This window comes from Aristolochia californica, unplaced genomic scaffold (assembly GCF_029961685.1).
Source record: "Aristolochia californica isolate CCGP_79_NKW_82.1479 unplaced genomic scaffold, dmAriCali1.0.hap1 SCAF_6, whole genome shotgun sequence".
Classification (NCBI taxonomy): domain Eukaryota; kingdom Viridiplantae; phylum Streptophyta; class Magnoliopsida; order Piperales; family Aristolochiaceae; genus Aristolochia; species Aristolochia californica.
Genome location: NW_027182257.1, coordinates 42829330 through 42851015, shown reverse-complemented (window position 1 = coordinate 42851015; position 21686 = coordinate 42829330). Strand labels below are relative to the sequence as shown.

General features: G+C 37.5%; 1 protein-coding gene, 1 long non-coding RNA gene and 1 other non-coding gene across 4 annotated transcripts; 1 reads left to right on the top strand and 2 right to left on the bottom strand.

Annotated features, from left to right (window-relative positions):
• The first annotated feature begins 2247 nt into the window (after positions 1-2247).
• LOC137934365 (uncharacterized) lies at positions 2248-5022 on the top strand. Its single transcript, XR_011109164.1, has 2 exons — positions 2248-3900; positions 4353-5022. It is a non-coding gene; the product is annotated as an uncharacterized lncRNA (long non-coding RNA).
• Positions 5023-6918: 1896 nt separating this feature from the next.
• On the bottom strand, positions 6919-21629 carry LOC137967233 (protein argonaute 10-like). 2 transcript variants are annotated; one of them, XM_068813753.1, is made up of 23 exons: positions 21432-21629; positions 20264-20836; positions 19889-20097; positions 19528-19677; positions 19235-19368; positions 19035-19144; positions 18829-18935; positions 18607-18745; positions 18396-18512; positions 17294-17401; positions 17094-17165; positions 16870-16992; positions 16590-16749; positions 16347-16468; positions 15538-15675; positions 15306-15448; positions 9757-9819; positions 9574-9637; positions 9321-9456; positions 9134-9207; positions 8176-8270; positions 7879-7910; positions 6919-7446 (listed from the first exon to the last, which is right to left on the bottom strand). In XM_068813753.1, the coding sequence occupies exons 2-23, from the start codon at positions 20723-20725 to the stop codon at positions 7256-7258; spliced, it is 2949 nt and encodes a 982-aa protein (XP_068669854.1). In that variant the 5' UTR covers positions 20726-20836; positions 21432-21629; the 3' UTR covers positions 6919-7255. The 2 variants fall into 2 exon arrangements, with proteins under 2 accessions (XP_068669854.1, XP_068669853.1); XM_068813752.1 differs by lacking the exon at positions 7879-7910 and having other exon boundaries at positions 7298-7446.
• LOC137935593 (U6 spliceosomal RNA) lies at positions 17478-17582 on the bottom strand. The gene has a single exon (XR_011109293.1). It is a non-coding gene; the product is annotated as a U6 spliceosomal RNA (small nuclear RNA).
• Positions 21630-21686: the final 57 nt, after the last annotated feature.

Genomic DNA, 21686 nt, shown 5'->3' with positions numbered 1-21686 from the left:
GGATCTTATCAAATTGGGCCGGCCTTCTGTGCTAACTACGCTGTTTCCTCGCTGGTCGGGTTGGGTGGGGATGGGTTGATTAGTAGCTAAAATTTGATTAATGATTTTAATTAAGATAATTTAATATCTTCTCGTTCGTAAATTTTTCTGCAATTTATTTATATCTGAACCCGTTCTCCTCCCCATTGTTTCACAACGGACGTTTTCTTGATACTTCTTCCAAGCGCTGGTTGCACCTAACTTGTATCACTAATAGCAAAGCGCCATTAGAGGTGCTTCAACAGAGCATAAAATACGAGGAATGTCGATTAATACCATGCACCCAGTTCTAGATAATCCTAACTTGTTTGCGTTTCTGTAGTTTTCTTGTATCACTAATAGAAAAGCGCCATTAGAGGTGCTTCAACAGAGCATAAAATCCGAGCACTGTCGATTAATACCATGTACCCAGTTCTAGAAAACCTTGGGTGTTGTAGAGATTTACGTCTACGTAGTAAACAACTAAAGCTGTCATTGCAGGGCAGCAGTTTCTATGAGATAGTGATTCTACAACAAACAGTCTTCGTCACCTACCTCAACCTGAGAAGAACATTAGGTCACTTGTTCTTCAAACTGCTTCTTTTAGTTCACTGGACACTCAGAGTCTCGCCCTATTTTTTAACTCAAGATTCCATTTATGGAATCCTTTCACTTGTTTTAAATAACTCCCAACCCTCACCTAATTCAAACAACCTGTGCATTTATATTTTTGTTTAATACCTTCCCGAAAGGGTTCTCCAGTTGTGCGAGCCTAATCGAGTTGACTAATTGCAGTAAGTTTATATTTCTTAATGAATCTCATATGGCAACAAAATGACCACGTAGTAGTGGGCATATGGATTGCGTAAGAGAGAGAGACTAAAATAAGCTCATCAGTTCGTCTCCATGGGGCCAGTTGAACTGGTTAAGAACGACCATAACATTTACAAAAGAGAAAGAAACAAGAGATGGTTCAGTGTTTGATGAAATGCGCAAGAAAGGAGTTAATCAGAGTAAAGTTTCATTGAAGCAGTCAAGATCTCGCAATCAAATGTGAGAGAAAAGGGAGTTGGTGGGAAGCTAACTTCTGCATTTTACCCAATACAGGCTGAGAGCCCTTTTTTTAAGCAGAGACGGAGACAGAAGAAATGGGGAAGAGAACAGGTGATGAGTAAATGTTGAGATAGAACAAAAAGGGATTGAGCCCTGTGCATGGAAAAAGGGTATATAAGGAAGGGAGTAAATACTGATCACATATGAAGGATAGAGAAAGGGAGAGGATCACATGATCTTTGTTAGGTTAAGATGCCCTTCTGTCCCCTTTTCTTTTTGTGAACCTCTTCACCTCTTAAAAGGTTATCAAAGATGGTCCCCCTGGTTTTCTGAGTGAGAGAGCATATGCTGTTTAGAGGGAGAAGTGGAGATGTATGAAAGGGGTCCCTTCGTCCACCTTTAAAGTTAATAAAAGCCCTTTGTAAATTTGGAAACCTTCAAGAGCCTGCATGGTAGTGGCCTGGGTATGACAATATTCAATTTTCCTTACTTTTGGGACCACAGCTTTTACAGTAGGGATCGTTTTGTAATATTACTGCTGCAAAAAAAAAAAAAAAAAAAAAAGAGCAATGCTGTTGCTTTCATTAACAACCTCTATTTATTCATCTCCACCTCCCTCTCTATACCCTCTCTTGATGGAGGAGATCGTGGAGGATGAGGAGGAAGGACAAGCGCAGCGACGGCTCTTTCTCCCTGATTGGTACTGCACCACTAGCAGTTGAAGCTGCCAGCATGATCTGGCCGTATAACTTCGCCTAGAAAAAAAAACCAGATCATGCGGCAGTTTCACCTGTTCAATGGGAGCATATTGAATTTCGATTCGCGGGTTGTTGTTTCGGTTCATGGCGATTAAGAAGGTACAAGGGTTTGTGATTTTCTATCGATTTGATCTTCGTTATACTTCCGGTTTTGTTCTTTAAAGTGTCATGGATTTCTAAGGTGTTGTTCCTTGATCTGTTATGGGAAAATTTAGTTTGGTGAGATCGTTGACTGCGCCTGTTAACGTTGTTCTGTGCTTTCCAGATCTTGTCTTGCCTTGATGGGTTCGGATTTATTCTTTCTTTGGGTAGACTTGGTTTGTTGATGAAACGGGAAGGAAAGCAAAATTCTGATTCCATAGCCCTGTAACGATGTTGTAGAATCGCTTATCGCCTGAACTTTGGTGCATATCTATCTTTTATGATACCATAAACGTGAAGATTCATGGATGTCTGTGTTATCCTCTTTTTCTTCTTCATCTGCTTCTCTTCTTCTTCTTTTAGATTTCTGTTTCATATTTGATGTTTTTAATTTTTCCTCCATGGATTGCTTGCAGATATCAATTTTTCCATTTCTTTTCCTACTCATCATCGCACTCCATCTCAACTTCTTGCTTCTGCTTACCCTGCTTGACCGGACTAAACATCTTCTCATGACTATTGATTTCATCTTCTTCTTTGTTTATCTCTTTTTGAACATGATCAATATTAGTGTTTCTTTTTCTTTTTCTTTTTCTTTGTTTCTTTTGTCGTCTTTATCAGTTTTCTTAATCACCTCTTTTCATTTTCTCTTCCATGCATATCTGACCCCTATGACTTCTTAGTTAATTAAACATGCATCTTCCAGTTTCTCATTCACTGGCATAAACTAACGTTTGGTCTCTAGTTCTTCTTCTCTCCGAGTAATGTTTCAATCTACACTTGCTTTGGAAATGCATCTTAAGATTCTAAGTTGCAGGTTTGATTATACTCATATATTTGTCGAAAGCTTTCTAATGTTTGAAATTCATGGCTTCCTAGAATATACCTTGAACTGGTTTATGATATTTCTTTGATTCAATCGAGCCATCTGAAGACAGAAATGTACAGGAAGCGCGTATATTGTAGTTTCTTAAGACAAGTCATAGCCACAGACTCAACAACAGAAACTGTCTTATTGAAGATATTTCAGACCGGCAGCAGATTCGGAGTACACTGTAAGTAATCGTCCCGTTTCTTTCTGAAAATGCACCATTTCCTATAACAAATATGAAGCAGAAGAAAGAGAGAACTGATGCGACTGAAATTTTTTTACTCAATAAGATAGGGAAAATGTTTATGAATCAGGGTAGAAACATATATAAACAGATGTATCTAAAAGAAAACTCACTGCATTTGAGAAAAAACGAAGAAGTAAAAGAGAGAAGTTTAAGTGAAACAAGAGATTTTTCATCGAATGCCAGGGAATTCTACTTGAAGATAAAGAGCTATTTCCCTGTGAGTCTGGTGCAGGTCTTAAATCTGTCTCCTGTAAACCCAGAAAAGTTCGTAAGTTCATCCAATTTCTCTCAAGTTATGCAAAATTTCATAACTTTGTCTTATAGGTTACCCAACCGTGCTCTTTAAGAAATTGTTTCAGCTGTGAAGTACACCCACTTGGAGATACATTGAACGGTCGAACATTCCTGCCATTGATGTGATCAATGGTGCAGAGATACAATAGACTGAAGATCTACCATATATAATAAACTAAGATGATACAGAGATTTGAATAAGGTCCATTGTAAACCCCATTTTTTTTCAAATGAATCGGCTAAAAGTCATGGTTTAAAAGATCGATGTTCACTGGCAGGCTGGAACCTGACTGACCTAACTGTGTTAAGTTCCTTTTACAGCCTAGGCTACGATCATCAGATAGGTACTGTTTCACCACATGCCATGTTCAAGGCGCACTCATGAAGGCCAAGTTTTCTCTACAAAACCTCAGTGAAGACAGATGGTTCCGTGTTGTTTTTTTTTTTTTTTTTTTTTTGTGTCAAGTGCAAGGAAAACGGTGGAACGGAGAAAGCTTAGTTGGTTCTCTCTTGCTTTGGTAAGTAGAATTGCAGCTTTAATGGTTTTTTCTAGGGACTATTCCATTTCAGCTGTGTGTTTCAATCTCTCTCTCAGGCCTCTATGAGTATAATCCATAAAGGGTCTCACCTAAAACAAAGTTAGCTCAGCCATCTCTCTCTCTCTCTCTCTTTCTCTCCAAAGGAGAAATTCTACGTTCTGTTTGATAAAAAAATCTGCATCTTAAAGTCAGGTTTTGAATTCTCGAAGCTCAAACAGCAATGGCCAAACTCGTGCAACTTTTTTCTCTCCGTTTTTTTACTACGCTTGAACAAGCTCATCTTCCCTCCAAGACTCAAATCTGCAGTTCCTCTCTTCCCGTGGCTCTTTCTTGAATTTGCCCACCGCCCTTGGACCAGGTGAAGGACCACCCTCCCGGTGGTCCCGCTATCGTTTCTGCGTTCTCTATTCTGAAAACCTTTTTTTCTGCAGGTAAAAACGAAACCCTAACGTCACCCAGTTTGATTCAGTGGCATCTGGTTTCATCGTTTCATCAAAGATACAAGGTAGCACGTCACGTCCGGCTTTTCATCCCCCCTTCGCATGAAGTGGAAGCTCTCCGTCTCTCTTGACCATGATACAGCAAACCACTGACGTGGGGTTTTGGAAGAAAGTGTGACGACGAAAAAGGAGAGATTCTGAGTTTTCTATTCTGGGGATTCTACCATCTTGCAGACGTTGAATGATCGTATCTGTTTGGTAAGTAAGACACAGGTGCAGTCCTCGTACTCTTTGTCTATTCCTTCTTCCTCAGATAATTCTGTAATTACTTGCAGTATCTGCTGCTTAGAAATTTGTTGCGTTCCATTGGCAAGGACTGCTAGATTGACTTGCAAATGTCTCAGTGAAGTTGATTTTAAGCTGTAAGGATGAAATTTTGCTTTCAAATAAGCATCAAGTAACTCAGAATGATGACAGTGTACTGGACATAGACAGTTTGGTGAGATTTATTTTTCTGCATTTCTGCTTTACAGAACACAGAAGCAGTGCTGTGTAGAATACGGTTGAGGTCTTTTATGGATTAAAATTAGATTGGTTGCAGAATAGATAAAGGAGACAGACATCGGTGCTGAAAGGAGGAAATGTGATAATTTTTTGTCCTTGTCCTTTTCTTCTGTCTTCTATCTCTTTGAAATCTGATTTTTTTCCAGATGTGATAAGCTTCAGGGACTCGTTCCTGTGCGGCCATTGATATTCAGAAAAGAAAGAAGAGAAAAACAAAACCCAAAAACATTTTTTATGTTGTCTGTCTCTAACTATGAAGATCAACACTTAATTTAGCCATAATCTCTCTTTTGTCACAGAAGAATTTCTGCTGTCATACCAGTCTAATCTAAGAAGAAAGAAGACAGCATAATGGAGGTCTTTTTCGCGCAGGAATTTCTTCATCTCTTGCCAATATAGTCATCACTCGTGCTTATCTGTCTCCAGCTTGACCTAGAAGATTTTAGATACAATTTTAAACAAAACCCAAGAAAGAGGAAAGAGTTCATTAGACTTCATGGGAATGATAAGGTTGAAGAAGGTGATTAGATTAGGTTTTGGAGTGCCAAGTGATTGTTTAAATCAAGTCATCTTAAATATGTTTTTATCAGATTTATAAATTTTTCATCTCTTAATACATGGTGTTTGATTCAAATCCATACAATTATCAATTGAGAGACTAAATAGACATCAAATATGAAGTCACAAAGAATTTAAAAAAAAAAATGTAGAACAGATTTATTATGAAATTTAAGATAACTTAATTAAAGCTTCATCCAACTTAAGGCATTTGCAACCTGCTTTGATCAAATATTATGAGTCGAAAATCGTCGAATTTTCTCATTTGGACACTAAACCTGGTTATGATTTCTTAGAAGAGAAAGATCGATTTTTTTTTTCTTTTCCTTCTTGTTGTAGAATGAGAAGAGCTGCTCTTGGGGAGGAAGTGAGTCATTAAGTAAATGCCCTGCAAATCCTCTAATATCATGAAATTATCAACATATATAATCATACTTTTAATTGCCATTAAGTAACACTAATTCTTGTTTAAAATAAATAAATATACCCCCATAATAATGACAAATACTTAATCTATTTTATCGGTATAGACTTATATGTAAGTCGGTTTGACATAAAAACTTATGAGAATTTAGGGCAAGGACGAGTTTTTCCAACCTCAACCACAAGGGACATGAAAAAAGTCACTTAAAAAGGAACATGTGAACCAAAGAGGTCTTACATGTAGGGGGTGGTATCAAGCTAAACTTGAACTTGTGCAGGTTTGAGCTTGACTTAATTTTGATAACTTCAAATTTGAGCTCAAAATTTTCAAGATTATATACATTGAAAACTACATGCTATATTGCAAAGAAACCTAAAACTTCGTAAAGAAGCATACCGATGTACAATAGCCAACTTAATAAACCTAATAGAAGAACAAATTTCTTCATCAATAGAGTATTTTATTGGCCGGCGAACAACAACATCGACCTAAAAGGGTTGAACAGTTGGTCATCTTCGAAGTTTGAGGGAAATAAGATCAATCATGAACCAACTAAAGAAAGAAGTAATGAGAGATATTTGGGTAAAAAATATAATAACTAACCAATCTTTGAAGAATCTCGAGTTTGACTTATTATACTAATCGAACTTCATTCCAAATTTGAACTTAAAGAAAACCTGAAGTAAACCAAGTTTTTTTATGCCAACTTAAGCGCAAATCGATTTGGCTCAGTGCCTCCCTGTTTTTTTAATAGAGAAAAGAACTCTCCATCCAGGTTGCTGATCTTACATCCACTACTCGAGAAAACATCCAAGTTTCTGACTATTTCGTTGCTGACACCACACGGCTGCTTTCTTCTCCCTGTTTTTCAAAGTAAGACTAGTTTTTCTTTTCCAATGACAGTTAATTCAAAGCAAAAACTTGACTTTCTCCGATTTCCCTCAATGTTTTTAAGCCTTCCCTCTTCAATACATCCGTCGTTTTAATAAATTTAGCTTCAAGGAAAGAACAGAGAGAGAAACAGACATTTAATTCATTAAAGATCAGCACGGCCTCTTACCATATTCCTTTAATGTGTACACGGAAAAACCTGGTACCTCCCCAAAACAAAAGGAACGCAGATGGAGATTCTGTGAACCCTCTCAGTGAATCTCAACATCAAAATAGAATACAGGGCAGAGGCTGCATTGAGAAAAAAAATGGGCTACCACATAACGAAACTATACATGCACTAATCTCATGAGATCAATGACCCAAAAACAGGAGGCCAGCCCCTATGAGCTTCTACAACACATGCACAGAGAGATTACAGAAAACAAATCGAATTGATAATGGCCTCACCATCATCTTAACAATAAAACATCACTTTCTTCACATTTTCCTTGAGTGCCGGCAAAGGCCGCACACCTGACTCCACTGGATGTGGGGTGCGTGACGATGGATTCATGCCTCCAACCAGTGAGCTGTTTTCTGGGAGATCAGGTTCCATGTAGAAGCGAGCTCGAAATGCTGCTAAATGCGCATAATATACTGGAGGAACTGCACCACAATAGTAAAACCAATGCATCACAATTTTAAGAGTATGTTGGCTGTAGTGGTAATGCACATAAATGCATGAAGGAGCCAGTATTTGCAAAAACGGTTCCATATTGAGAACAAAACTATCTATAGGGTATTGTTTTCTGCAAAGAGTGGTATAAAAAGTCTTCATGTGGTTGGCTTGAATTTGTGAAAGTGCAGCACTTTAGGACTCCTTGGACATTACACGAAACTACTACGATTACTGGGTTGATCCACATCTACGATATAACAAAGTTTCTTAAACGAAACTAATATGATTACGGGTTAATCCACCACTATGATATAGCAAAATTTCTAGTAATCGGCTCCTACAGAGCTCAGTTTTAGAATGAGATAATGCAATCTCAACTAGAATCTTAAGTGATGCAAACATTAAGCACTGATACACACCTACAGAGACAGATCTCGTACACCTCGCATACCTGCAAATTAATAATTAGCATGTGAAAAGCAAAGCATGAAAGTGACAATTCCTAGTGAAAACACGGTAAAAGGAACAAAGACTAGGAGAAGAGAAGACATAAGGGGTCATTCAGCTATCAATCAAATGTGCAGTCCTGTTGACCATAAATATTGCCCCACTAATGGGGTAATTTCTGAGTCCAATATCAATCAAATTCATCTGTCTCATCTGGCTTCATGATATAAACAAAAATGAAAAAGAGATTAATGAAGACTTATACATACGTATAACAGAGGTTATTCGTCAAAGACTGGATTCCATCTGCAGTGAAATTGTTTTCATCCCATAAAACATGGTAATGAGCTGGTCGACTTGTGCCCTGCCACAGCACACAGAAACTACTTTAAAAAGAAAATAAGAAGCAAGATATATCTTCAGGAAAGAAACTTTAATTGCCTCAAAATATGTTCTATTAGATGTAATATCAGTAGGGTATTAAATGTACATTAATTTCAGAAATAACTTAGTACTAGCTTAAATTGAATATCCGAAGTGCATTTGCTTTTAAGACAATGGACAATAATGTTGAAGGAAAACTGTGTCATCTTGCATTTCTCCAAACACCTATTAAAAGACTAGCAATAATCATGACAAGCTATACATATGTTGCCAGTACACAAAACTATTACACTCAAAACAAAAACACAAAAGAAGAAAGCTCCTGAGGGCGAAAGAGTACAGAGGTGACAATTGCAAATTGAGAAACAAACATCTCAAAGAAGAGGGAAAAGGAACTCAAAGGGAAATTATTTACAAGCAAAAACTAATTATTTTATCAGGTCAGCACAGTACAATCCCCAAATAGTTGCAACAGATCTCCAGTTCGTGAAGGGATTTTTTTTTTTTTTTTTTGTAAAGAGTTATTGAAGGGTTTTCTTATAAAAAACCCTAGCCAATATCTGACACTCATTTTTTTCTTTTATATATTTTTTTTATTTTTGAGTTACATCAGTGAACACTGAGTCCAAGGTAGCACATCTCTCAGTATGAACTTTACGAAAAATTGAGATTATTTAAACCATTATACTAGTTTTTAGGTATGAAAAAATTACTATGAACTGAAAAGTCCTTACTAAACGTTCGTCTCAAGGTGAGGCAAATTTCCCCTCCATTTCACTCACAAATAGGACTGGACAGGAATGACTCTTTCTAGTCCCAAAAGCTTAAGGAAAATTAGATCACCTGAATTCCAGCATGGCTGCAGAGATAGAAATCAAACTCTGTTGGATGACAGATTTTAGAATCAACCACTGTGCCTGTGAAACAAAACCCTTTTTCACATATACATAATCCCCATACCAGGTTATGAAACGATATTTCATAAACCAGCTCACAGTAAAAATTGAATTATTACTGGACTAAAGTTTACCTGGTAGGATGTTCCCACTCCTGTCTGTACTGCTTCGGTCCTTATGGTTGCTAGCAAAGAGTCTTGTGTGGTGACGTTTTTGAACCACAACAAAAGTAACTGGGGGTTGATAATTTGGCTCAAGAGATGCACAAGCCTGTATAAACCACTTATTCTCAGTTAAGATCCGCATTCATGACATTCCAAAAACATTTTGAAACATCAGTAACAGTGAAGCAATTAATAACGAAATTTGTAATAATATGTGCCTTACCTTCCGAATCGCATCCAATTCATATAGTAGAACATGATAAAACTGCCCTTCACTTACACCATCTCTGTTCACAAGGTTCTCCCATGAGAAATCATACAGTTTAATGGGCACACTAATATTTTACTTTATTTTATGTATTATATATATGTGCATACAGAGCACAAGTTGAATAAGCATGTCAACCTGTAGAATATAATTCTCAGGGGCTTTTGCCCTGTCGCCTTCCGAAATGAAATCAATAGATCCCTGCAGTAAGGAAACAGAATCAGGAACATGACGATTGTAAGGTAGATGGTGCCTAAATTACAAAATACTGGAATTTGAAAGATATTTCCAATCTTAGCAAATCCCAAGAAGCAAGAATCCTCAATTTGGCACAACCATCTTTATCATTGGCACAACCATCTTTATCATTTCAAAGAATGTAAACTTTTTGTGGAAAATTATGTAAAAACTGCAAAATATATAGATTAAAGAAGAATTAAGAAGAAATGAGAAGAAGAATGGAAAATTAAGTAGCCTACTCAATTTGGGGGGGGGGGGGGGGGGGGCGGAACCCTATTCTCTTTTATTAATCTCACTAAAGTGATACTTTACAACTGGATGGAAATGCACCTCAATAGGGGAATTATACATCAATTAATAAAAAGACTTAAAGCAATCAGAAAATTAAAACTAATAATCCGGACAGCCTTGACTATAATATAATTGAACTACCTACACATGAAATTACTAAAATACCACTGACTTCTAATACTACCCTTTAAGCTGGAGCATGTATGTCAAGTAATCCCAGCTTGGTACAAAAATTACCGAAGTCTCCCTTCCAAGAGGCTTTATAGAAATATCACCAATCTGCTCTATGGTCCTAACATAAGGGTAACTATGCCAGTTATTAATGCATCTTGCACAAAGTGAAGATCAGCTTGTATATGATTTGTTCTCTCATAGAAAAGAGGATTACTGGCAATAAAGGTGGTTCTTTAATTGTCACATCTACGCACCATAGGGTCTTCAAAGGCAAATTTAAATTCCTTCAAGACTAGTTGAATCCACATAATTTCGCTCATGGTATGAGCCATTGCCCGATAATCTACCTCTTCAGTAGAATGTGCCACTAAGTTCTACTTTTTACTCTTCCAACTAATGAGGTTGCCTTTAACAAATACAAAAATCTGTGGTGAATTTTCTGTCCAATTTAGATCCAGCATAATCTGCATTTGCATATCCTTCTCTATTGAGGTGATCTTGAGGTGTATAGAATAGCCCTTTGCTCAGGGATCCCTTCAAATACCGTTAAAATATTCTCTAGGCTGCTTCAAGATGAACTTTACGAGGAGACTCCATAAACTAGCTTACTACACGGATAGGAAAAACAATGTCAGGCCTTGTTACAGTCCCATATATCAGTTGTACAACCAATCTTCTATAAACAGTCCGGTCTTTCAGTAAAGGATCACCCTAAAAATTCTAACCAACCTCCACAAAAATATCTAGTGATTTAGCTCTTAATAACTCATACTCATGCAACATTCCAATAATGTATTTCCTTTATAACAATACTACGTCTCGCTTACTTGTGGTCACCTCAATCCCCAATACTTATAGGATGCAAGATTCTTCGTTTGAAAGTGTTTGCTTAAATATACTTTTACTTCTTCAATCCCCTTAGTAACACTTCCAAAGTGCACAATATTGTCTACATACACCACAAGTCACAATCGCAAATGCTTAATGAAAAACAAATAAAGAATGATCATAATGACTTCTTAAAAATCCAAAAGTTGTGACAAGTTTAGTAACTTTATCAAACCAGGCTCTTGGACTTCATTTCAAACCATAAATGGATTTATGTAGCTTATAAACCCTCCTATTCTCCCCCCGAATAACATACCCAAAAGGTTGCTCCATAAAGACTTCCTCCTACAAATCGCCATATACGAATGCATTTTTACTATCTAGCTGAAATAGAGGGCAACCCTTAATTACTACAACAAATATCAAGATACGAACAATAGTACTCATGTGAGCCACTCCATATGTTTGGGTATAAACCTTAGCCACCAATTGCACCTTATACTTTTCAACTATCCCATCAACATTATATTTAGTGGTATACACCCAATGATAACCAACAATAGTGGCATCCATAGAGAAAATCAACAAAGGTCCGAGTTTGTGGAGTCTACAAGGCATCTGTCTCATCATCCATAGTTTTCTTCCACTTAGGAAAGCACAAGGCATGCTGCACTTTAGTAGAGATAGAAACATCGGACAGTGAAGTTGCAAATGACCTGAATGTTAGAGATAGACAATGCAAAGATACATATTTGGATATAGGATAGCGTGTACCTTTTCTTTTAGCAAAAAGATGATCCAAATCATCAAAAGATAGGATTCACAGGCTTGGAGGAAGATGGTCCAAACGTATCAAAGGGAGCTATATTTGAAGCTAGATGTTGTACCTCATTGTTGGACTGTCGCTTGCGTACCTATTTGCATTGATATACCTGAAAAGGTTTATCTTGAATAGAAGTGGAAGGGCACAGTGGGACTATCCATAACTAGAAGAAGTATAGGAGACTCAAAAACCATTACGTGAGGAGATAGACTCAGATGAGGCATGGAAAAGGGGTGGTGTAGTTTCAAAAAATGTCAAATATGCTGAAATATAAGTTCTTCTATTAATAGGATAAAAACATTTATAGTTTTTTTTAGCACGAGGAAATAATTTATCTTTTTGTCGACCAACAGAATGAACAAAAACACAGTGAACCAAACAAAGAACAACCTCACTTAAGCACTTTTATAGGAATTTTTCCTCCTAGTACCAAAGAGGGCATTTTGTTAATCAAGAAACACGATGTGAGAACATCTTCCTAATACAACTTTGGGACATTCATCTGGAACAAAACACTATCTTCCAACAAATGTCGATTTTTACATTCCACCACCCATTTTTTTGCGAGGTATACAAATATAACGACTAATGAACGATCTCATGAGAAGTACAAAATGAAGAAAACTTATGGTTCATGAACTCAAGACCATTATGTGAATAGAAAATACAAATGGAAGCATCAAATTGAGTTTTTATTGTTGAGTATACGACCAAAGTCCCACATTGGTTAGAAGTGGGGAGGATCATGCATATATAAGTGTGGGGAGGATCATGCATATATAAGTGTGGACACTATTTCTATTGGTATGAGGAAATCCATGAGGGCTTAGGCCCAAAGTAGACAATATCATACCAATGTGAAGATAGGTAGTGTCCATAGTCTTTTACAAATGGTATCAGAGTTATGCCCTGAAGTTAGCCATGGTGGACGAATCCTCTGAATGCCGAACGAAGGTGGCGGGCCTCGAATTAGATCGCAAAAGGATCCGTGGATGTGCTCTATTGGACATGTGGTGTGCTTCGGATTCTTCATGGACGTGTCCTGGTCCCAACACAGTGAAGAGGAGTTGATCTGGATAGAGCATGCTCTCGAGACAGGTGGTACTCCATGTAAGGCGTGTGCTTCCAACACATTGGAGTGGAAAATCCGGGTTGGTAGAGAGTGGACGGATGGATGATTGTTTGAGGGGAGGCTCGGTGGTCCTTTGTTCGAGGGGAGGAATGTTGGGTATACGACCAAAGTCCCACATTGGTTAGCAGTGGGGAGGATCATGGATATATAAGTGTGGACACTATCTCTATTGGTATGAAGCCTTTTGGGGATACAACCCAAGAGCAAATCCACGAGGGCTTAGGCCCAAAGTGGACAATATCATACACCAATGTGGAGATAGGTAGTGTCCATAGTCCTTTACATTTATTTCATTGAAAAAGTTGACAAATACATCAAAAACTTCAAATTTCTCCCCAAGGAGATATACCAGGTGACTCTACTACAATCATAGATAAATGTTAAAAAATTGTTGAAAGTCAAACAAATTGGAAGACCTACAAGGACTTCAAACATCTGCATGTACTAATTCAGATGGAATTTGACTATGGTTGTTATTCAATGGAAAATAACTTTTTTGGTACCTTCCACATTGGCACGATCGTCATTGAAAAGATAAATTTAAAAGGTAAGGTAGGACAGAACTGATATAACTTCAAAGAGATGGATGTCATTGTCATAGATGCCACAAGCAAGGTGTCACAATAGAAAAGGTGTCTATTGATTGACTCAAACAGCATCCAAATGGTATAAGCCTCCTCTCTCATATCCAAAACCAACCATTGGGTTTATAAAAAAAAAAACTTTTTTTTTTGGGAAAATGTGTGAAAATTAAAAAAAACAACAAAGAAAATATACAACATACTGGGGAGGGCCGACCTCCATAAAAATCAGATTTGATACTCAACAATCTTCTATGAAAACCAATTGCAGTAATTAATCAAGAACAACACCATATAAGAGTCCAATTAGGTCTGCATAGACACTTGTGTCCCAGACTAAGTGACACAGGCACAAAACCTCCAGAGTGCTTTTCACGACTTCCTTATATCCTTATAGGATAAAAAAGAGCACATAATAACTGCATAGACAGCAGCACACATCATTAACCCTTAGGTTAAGGTATAAAAGTTGATAAAGAATTAACCTTTAAGTTCTGTCAGCAAAAGCAATTGGTAAGTCCAACCTAGAGAGAGGTCGTAGACTTCAAGAAGGAAGAAACTCTGACTTTAGGCATCGCTTTACGAAACAAAATACTCTGATACCATGTAAAACAGATAGATTGAAGAAGAAAGAAGAAGAATGAAGAAGAGAGGACAGCATTGATCAGCCTACTCGAAGAACTAACCTGTGAGTTCTATCAACAGAAGCAATTAACCCTTAGGTTAAGGCATAAAAGTTGATAAAGAATTAACCTTTAAGTTCTATCAGCAAAAGCAATTGATAAGTCCAACCTGGAGAGAGGTCATAGGCTTCAAGAAGGAAGAAACTCTGACTTCAGGCTTCGATTTACGAATAGGAATACTCTGATACCAAGTAAAACAGATAGATCGAAGAAGAAAGAAGAAGAATGAAGAAGAGAGGACTGCGTTGATCAGCCTACTTGAAGAACTAACCTGTGAGTTCTATCAACAAAAGCAATTGAAAAGTCCAGCCTGGAGAGCGGTCATACGCTTCAGGAAGGAAGAAACTCTAACTTTAGGCTTCAATTTACGGACTGGAATACTCTGATACCATGTAAAATAGATAGATTGAAGAAGAATTAAGAAGAAAGAAGAAGAAAGAAGAAGAAGAATTAAGAAGAAAGAAGAAGAAAGAAGAAGAAGAATGAAGAAGAGAGGACAGTGTTGAGCAGCCTACTTGAGAGAGGAGAAAAGTCAACCCCCATTCTCTTTTATTAATCTCACTTAAGTGATACATAAGTACAGGATAGAAATGCTCTTCAGAAATGGACTTATACATCAATGAATAAAAAGATTTAAAGCCATCAGAAAATTACAATTTCTACCACACCAACCATAAACTAATAATTTGGACAGCCTGACAATAATATTACTGAATTACCCACACGTGAATTATTGAAATACCCCTGACTTCTAACATAAACATTTTTCAGAAAAGAAAAGCAGCAGACAACAAAATTCATATGTATACATAAGGAATTTAAGTAATTATATGCTTAGACAGCATGCTGTAGCCAAATCATTCAGAGTCATGAGAAATCATATGGGTTTTTTATCATTCAAAATCTATGAAAGGTAACAAGAAGATCTCTAATACCGTATCATGCCACCGCTAATTGTTCCCCGAACTGGATCATGCCAAGTCTTGAATAAATCCTGTATGAGTTCCTGTCTGTGAGCCTGAGCACAAACCAATCCTGCATATTTTGTTACTTCTGGCCAGTCCTGGGAGGCCACTACCTACATCAGAAGCCGAATTTCATAAGTATCTGAAAAGGGAGCACTGACACTGAGGAGCACCATTGTTTGAGGTGGTGTAAGGTAAGTACAGCTGCAATTGAAGGGCTGGACTCTTCTCCATTCTCAGGGTGGGTCACATCTGCGCCAAATATAATAGTTGGCATATCACTAACAACAGGTATCCTCCAGCTGATAGCATCCAAAAGAACAGTGTTTCTTCCTCCCATCTGCAAAAAGGACACAAAAATCATATAAAGCACACAAGTTATTAGTTTCCAGAATGAACTAAAGTAAAAAATTACCTTATGAAACCATGAAAACATATATTGCTATCAAGCATCAATGGCTGCAAAATGTCTTTAATGTCATCAAAGTTACGGGGTCACTAACAGCTGTGGATAAGGTCATCAGCAGACTTCAGAGGTTTGCTTTTAGAACAAAGTTACAAGACAGCTTTCATCACTAACTGATGAATGGCTATGTCAGTGATTGAAGTGAGTTTAATGTGATATCTTTAGACTTCTCCTAAGAACTCTTGACTGGGAACTGGATACATGTCAAAGCAACATTGAGACCACCATGAAGCATCCGGCTTTGTTGAACAGAACCAATGCTCCGCACATAAAAATTCTTGTCTTAGACCAGTAACATTTAGACTAATGGTTAAGCAAGGTTGTCAACAACTGAGATAGAAATTCATCTCTCAGATAACAAGGATAGTCCAACCACCAAAATGAAGTTGGCTCCCTAGACATGCTGTGTGATAGCAATCAAACATCCTGTCTTCATGAAAGAAAATACCAATCTCCATCCAACATGCCCAAAGAGTAGACAAATTGGATCAACCGTTCTTCTCGGACAAGAAAAGTGGATAAGCAATTCCAAAATCTTAACTCACCTTGACATTGATTTTGAGGGAGACATTAGCCAGATATTCTGTTCTCTTTTTGAAGACATGTTGCGTCAGACAGCATTGAGATATTAAACCAAGCTCAGTTTCACAAATTCGTTTCAGATCACCTGAAAATGCATTTAAAAACATTGTATAAGGTCTCAAATAATTTTATAAAAGAAACCCTTGAATTAAAAGGAATCATATAAACAAAAAACCCATCATCTGTGCTTGAGAAACTCAACCTACCATACAGAGGCCCATTATTATCAGGCAGAATGGCCAAAAGTAGCTCTAACTCTTTTCCTTTTAACTTATTAAGGGACGCATTGAAAACATGCTTCAAGGCCTTCTCCACATGTTCTGGTTTTGCAGAGTAGATTGGGATCACAGGTTCAGTATTAAATTCCTACAGCAATAATCCATGAATACCAAGTTTACAATTCTAGTAAGTGCTGGTTGGGAAAATGATATAAAAAAATATAATAAAGAGAACCCATGATTGACACTGAAGATATTAAGGCTTCACCATGCCAGACACTTGGCACATCTGAACAAGCTCACTACAGAAAGCACGAGCAGCACTCTCCTGAACACTACGTGAGAAACTGATGCATGCCCACCGACTGACAGTGCTTCCATTGATCATTTTCTGCATGTAAGAGGTAATGAGGAAGTTTGAGTCCACAAGATGATAATATAATACGGTCTCTGTCCTTTCAGAATTTCCAAATGAAGATATTAATGCTGTACCTTGTTCCTCATATTCCACTGACCAACTTGAGGCAGGCAATCTTTTTCTTTCCCTGTATCATGATATTTAAGCTACACAAAAGAGAGCCACAAATAGATATTAGATATAACATGGTCAAATAATAAAATCAAAGTCATAAGAGTAAATAATAAAAATACATACGTATAAAATATAAAATCAAAGTCTAAGCTGAAGTTACCCAAGGAGCAGGAAGAACCCTAGCCTCCACAGATGCTAGCTTTTCACTGATTTTGATACCAAACTCCTTTGCATATGGATCGTGATCATAAGCGTTATGCTGAACGGTCTGCTCAAATGAAAATATTTAAATGAGACAGAAGCTGGAAAATGCTAATATTTGTAACCATTTTTTATTTAATATAAAAAATTTGAACCATTTCCAGATATCTGTGAGTCGTCCTTGTGCAGGGATCATGCTAATCTTCTATATGTCATTTAAATTTAACATGATATCTCTCTTATGAGCCATCAGATGAAGCATCTCGATTGTATCTGATATCTCTGTATCATTCTAATTTCAATATTAATAAACATTGAAACTTTTAAGCAGATAAAGTATGAAACCATCCAAATGTACATGCACAGTTTGTGTAACACCCTTAGAATGCTTATATTACTAGCTGTGAAGATGATGCAGTGCGTCAGACCAGTAACTTGAAAAGATCAAATGATGCTTAATACTTGAATACAAAGAATTTAGAGAATGTAACCCTTTGCAAATAACACTAATGAATTTCATTTTTCAAATAGATAGCGATAATGAACCTGAAGCACTACAATTAAGAAAAGACAGGGAAAAAAAATTAAGACATCCAGAATCTTTTCTGCCAGGACATGATTTACCATATAACAAACCTAACCGCGGGTAACATCTGGTATTTCCTACTCCAGACAAGAATAATTACTAATGTAACATCGAGTCTTCCAGAGAGTTAAGTGAGATCCAGCATTTAAAATGTGGGTTGGTTTGGGTCAAGGACTATATAGTAGAAATTTTTTACAGCAGAAGCCACACCAATAAAGTGCAAGAGATGCAAGGAATACTTGTACTATATAAAGGTATCAGTAGCAGATAGAAGAAAAAAAGGCTTCCCTTGCTTTTGTTTCTGTCAAGTAAATTAAAAAGATAATTAAGTAGGTGAGACTCTTGCTTCAAATTAAGCCCTTGTGCACACTCAAGAAAACATACAAATGCATAAACGACCATAAGGATAGGACACAGAGTTGATGTCAGAGTAAGCAACTGAAATGACATAAGACTAAGAAATACTTTTGCAAACCTGTAAAATGTCATTTTCTCGATCTTTTGGCCTCTGGCAAGTAACTTTCAAGAGAGAAGTAATTTGTTTTTCATTCAACCTTTTAGTATACCGCTGTCCCCTCACAATTTTGCAGGCCTAGCAGCAAATCAAAACCTCTGGGTTGGCATCTTAGATATGAATCCACCTAATTTAATCATCTCTATGAGGATGTTAAATGCCAAATTAGTACCTCCATTGGAAGATAGCTAGCCTTCTTTTGGTTTCCAACTTGAAGGCATGGAAGATGAGTGTACTGGATATTGAAACCATACATCTCACGGAAGTATTCAACAACTGATTTGAGGTTTGAGTGATCATCAACAGGAAACCTGAAAATTCAAACGGAAGTATGAACAATATCATTCTGAGAACTCTTTCAATGAAGTCTAGCATTAACAAGACAGAATCCTACACAAGCTCTCTTGTGGGCTGTGATGTCAATCCTGCAACTCGATATTTTCTTCTAACATTCACACGGTGTGTCACTTCAACCTTCACTCCTCTGAGGGCCTTTTTTACCTGACCAACATTTTTCCAGTGCAATAACAGAAATCCCTTTTATTATTCACACCAATCAAACTTGGTATACATGAATTAGTGATTATTATTAAGTGATACCTTTGTCCGGTCAGAATCAGATAGTGGCCTTGACAAAACATCCTTGGAGAGAAGTTGAGCAACAAAATCAATGACAGGGAGGGGCTCAATAAATGCAGTTGAAGACATATCTGTTAGATGGTTAGACGCAAGCAATTAGAGAAACTAAACACTAGAAGCAATACAATTATAATTGAAACAGTTTAGTGATGAGCAATTACCTATATTAAGCGATAAGCCCATCTGTGTAGGCCTTATGCTCTGATAAAACCCACACCATAATTCAAGACCATCACCAAGCCGCTGAGGTGTCCTAATATCAGGTGAAAAGAAGGATCTCCCAACAGGACAATACCTTACAATTCAGCAATTCAGTATAAGTGAGACTCACTCGACCTCCACATAGTTGGATACGGTTATAATGATTACAGTATAAGTAAGAATTGAAGTGTTCATTGCAGTCATTAGGAAGATGAAGAATATGCAAAGAACACACCAGATTTCAAGAACAAACCTTTTGGCAGATAGTTCTCTCAAGACAGTGTCAAGAATCTTAAGAGCTTCTACTGGGGCTTCCCCATGTATTCCAGCAAGAAATTGACTCAAGTGATGCATGTCTGCTCGAGCAATAAATCTGATCAACACTTTGTATTCTCTCTCCCTCCTAAAAATATAATGAATAAATGGAACCAGTTTATTTCTGGACTAGAGAATTAACAGGGGCAGAAAAATGAAACAAAATAATTATATGAAGAACTTCATTTAGATTGAACCCGTTCATTCTTGCTAGTAGTCAACAGAAACAGTATATAGAAGACTCAAGAAGGTGGAGTACGCGTATCAGCAATATGGTAATTAACTTACAAAATACTTACTTTGGACCATTTACTCCATCGTCTTCATCCACAATTTTGATGTTGAACTCCCTCGAAACAAAAGGAAGCTCCCCAGCTGTGTAGAGATTCCTTCTTCCATCATAGGCAGGTAATCTCATGCCCAAATCCGACTCTCTGTATAGCCTGACGAGCTCTGAAATGATAGCTCTATTGACAGTTTTTGACGCTACCTCAGGTGTTATAGTGACCTGCGAGAGAAAAATTATACCCTAAGAGTTAAGGGCCAATTGCCATCCTACTGCACCAGTTGCATCAACAGAGTTCCTTCTTGTTATGAAAACTCAGACGAGTAATTAAATTCACATAACATTAAAAACAAAAAACATAAATGGAACACAAATGATGCAGGCTTACATCGTACTGGTTTAAATCTTTGCTCGGCAGTTCTGCTAAAAAATGGTTAGCTTTTACTACACATTTTACTCCAGCTTGTCCCTGCCCCGGCCTTGGTGGAAACCTAAGGGACTTGCTAGAAGAAGGATAAGTCATCTCCATTTGACACGCTGTATCTCCAACCTCCGAATAACTATTTTGAATTACCGTTGCAGGGAGGATCATCGAACTATTGGAGCAAACACCTGGATCCTGGCGCATTAAAACGTCACCCTGGCCATTGGATTTGGCCCCATTTCTCCTCTTCCTTCTACTTTTATTCCTTGTCGCGGGAGATGGAATAGAAATTTGGGGGTCTTCAGGTGGACCTTTGCCATTTTGAACAGTTTTTTTTGGTTTTTCAGCTGCGTTCATGGAGCTGAGAGCTGGGGATTTTATCACAAGATGCCTCTCGGAGCTTTCTTTCATTTGCCTTATGGGCATGGTGGTCGAAATACTGCTCAAACCAAAAAGAAAAAGTTGTGTCTATAAAATACTTCTGTTTGTCACCCGCTTCGTCACTTTCAGTCTTCTCAAATGGCCCTGTTGCATGTACTGGAAAACCGAAAACGTGGAAAAGAGAAGAAACAAATGTCAGCAAGAAAACTTCATTGCAGAGGCCTCATACGCGTTACTAATACCAAAAACCACAGTAAGATAACAAAAGCATTGAAGGGGAACGGGAAAAAGCTAGTTGGAAGCGTAGCCTGTCGAAAACCAAAATCCAATCTTTCCATAACTTCTCTTTTACTCATTTGTTTTTCCTTTGTTTCATCTGCTAAGAATCCGTGGAAGGAGAGTTCAGGTATAGCGCAGAAACTAGAGTATCCATGTTTCCAGTCCACCATAAATTTCTCAGATACTTGTGAAAAGGTAAGGAGAAATGACAAATAGCATTTTAAATCCCAAACCGAGAATTGCGGGCTAAATTGCAGCTCAGAAACAGAAAAACCCACCATGCAACCTACACAAAGAACTCAAAATCCGAAATTTCTCCCCTATCATTCAGCTCAAAATCACCGACCGTGAACCGAGAAATTCAAACAACACAGAAAAGATAGAACTCCCCGGAAACCAAGAAGAAGAGGAAAAACTGCTTCGGTAGTAAGAAACTAAACATAGATACGGATACCAAAACCTGATAACTTACCAAGATAAGTATAACCCAAGCTCACCAAAATGAGTAATACCGAAAAGCCAAAAAAATCCAAGTATTTATTTGAGCAACAGACAGTGCAGTTGCAACGGGAGAGGTGGCGAAAAGCATGGAAGGGAGATGGATACAGCGGAGGGTCAGCAGATGAAGCACATAGACGCATGCAAATGCCTTTGTTGGTTTCTTTATCACGTGTAAAAGGCTTCCAAGACGGGCTTTTTAGTGACATCTCTTCAAAGCCATGAGTGG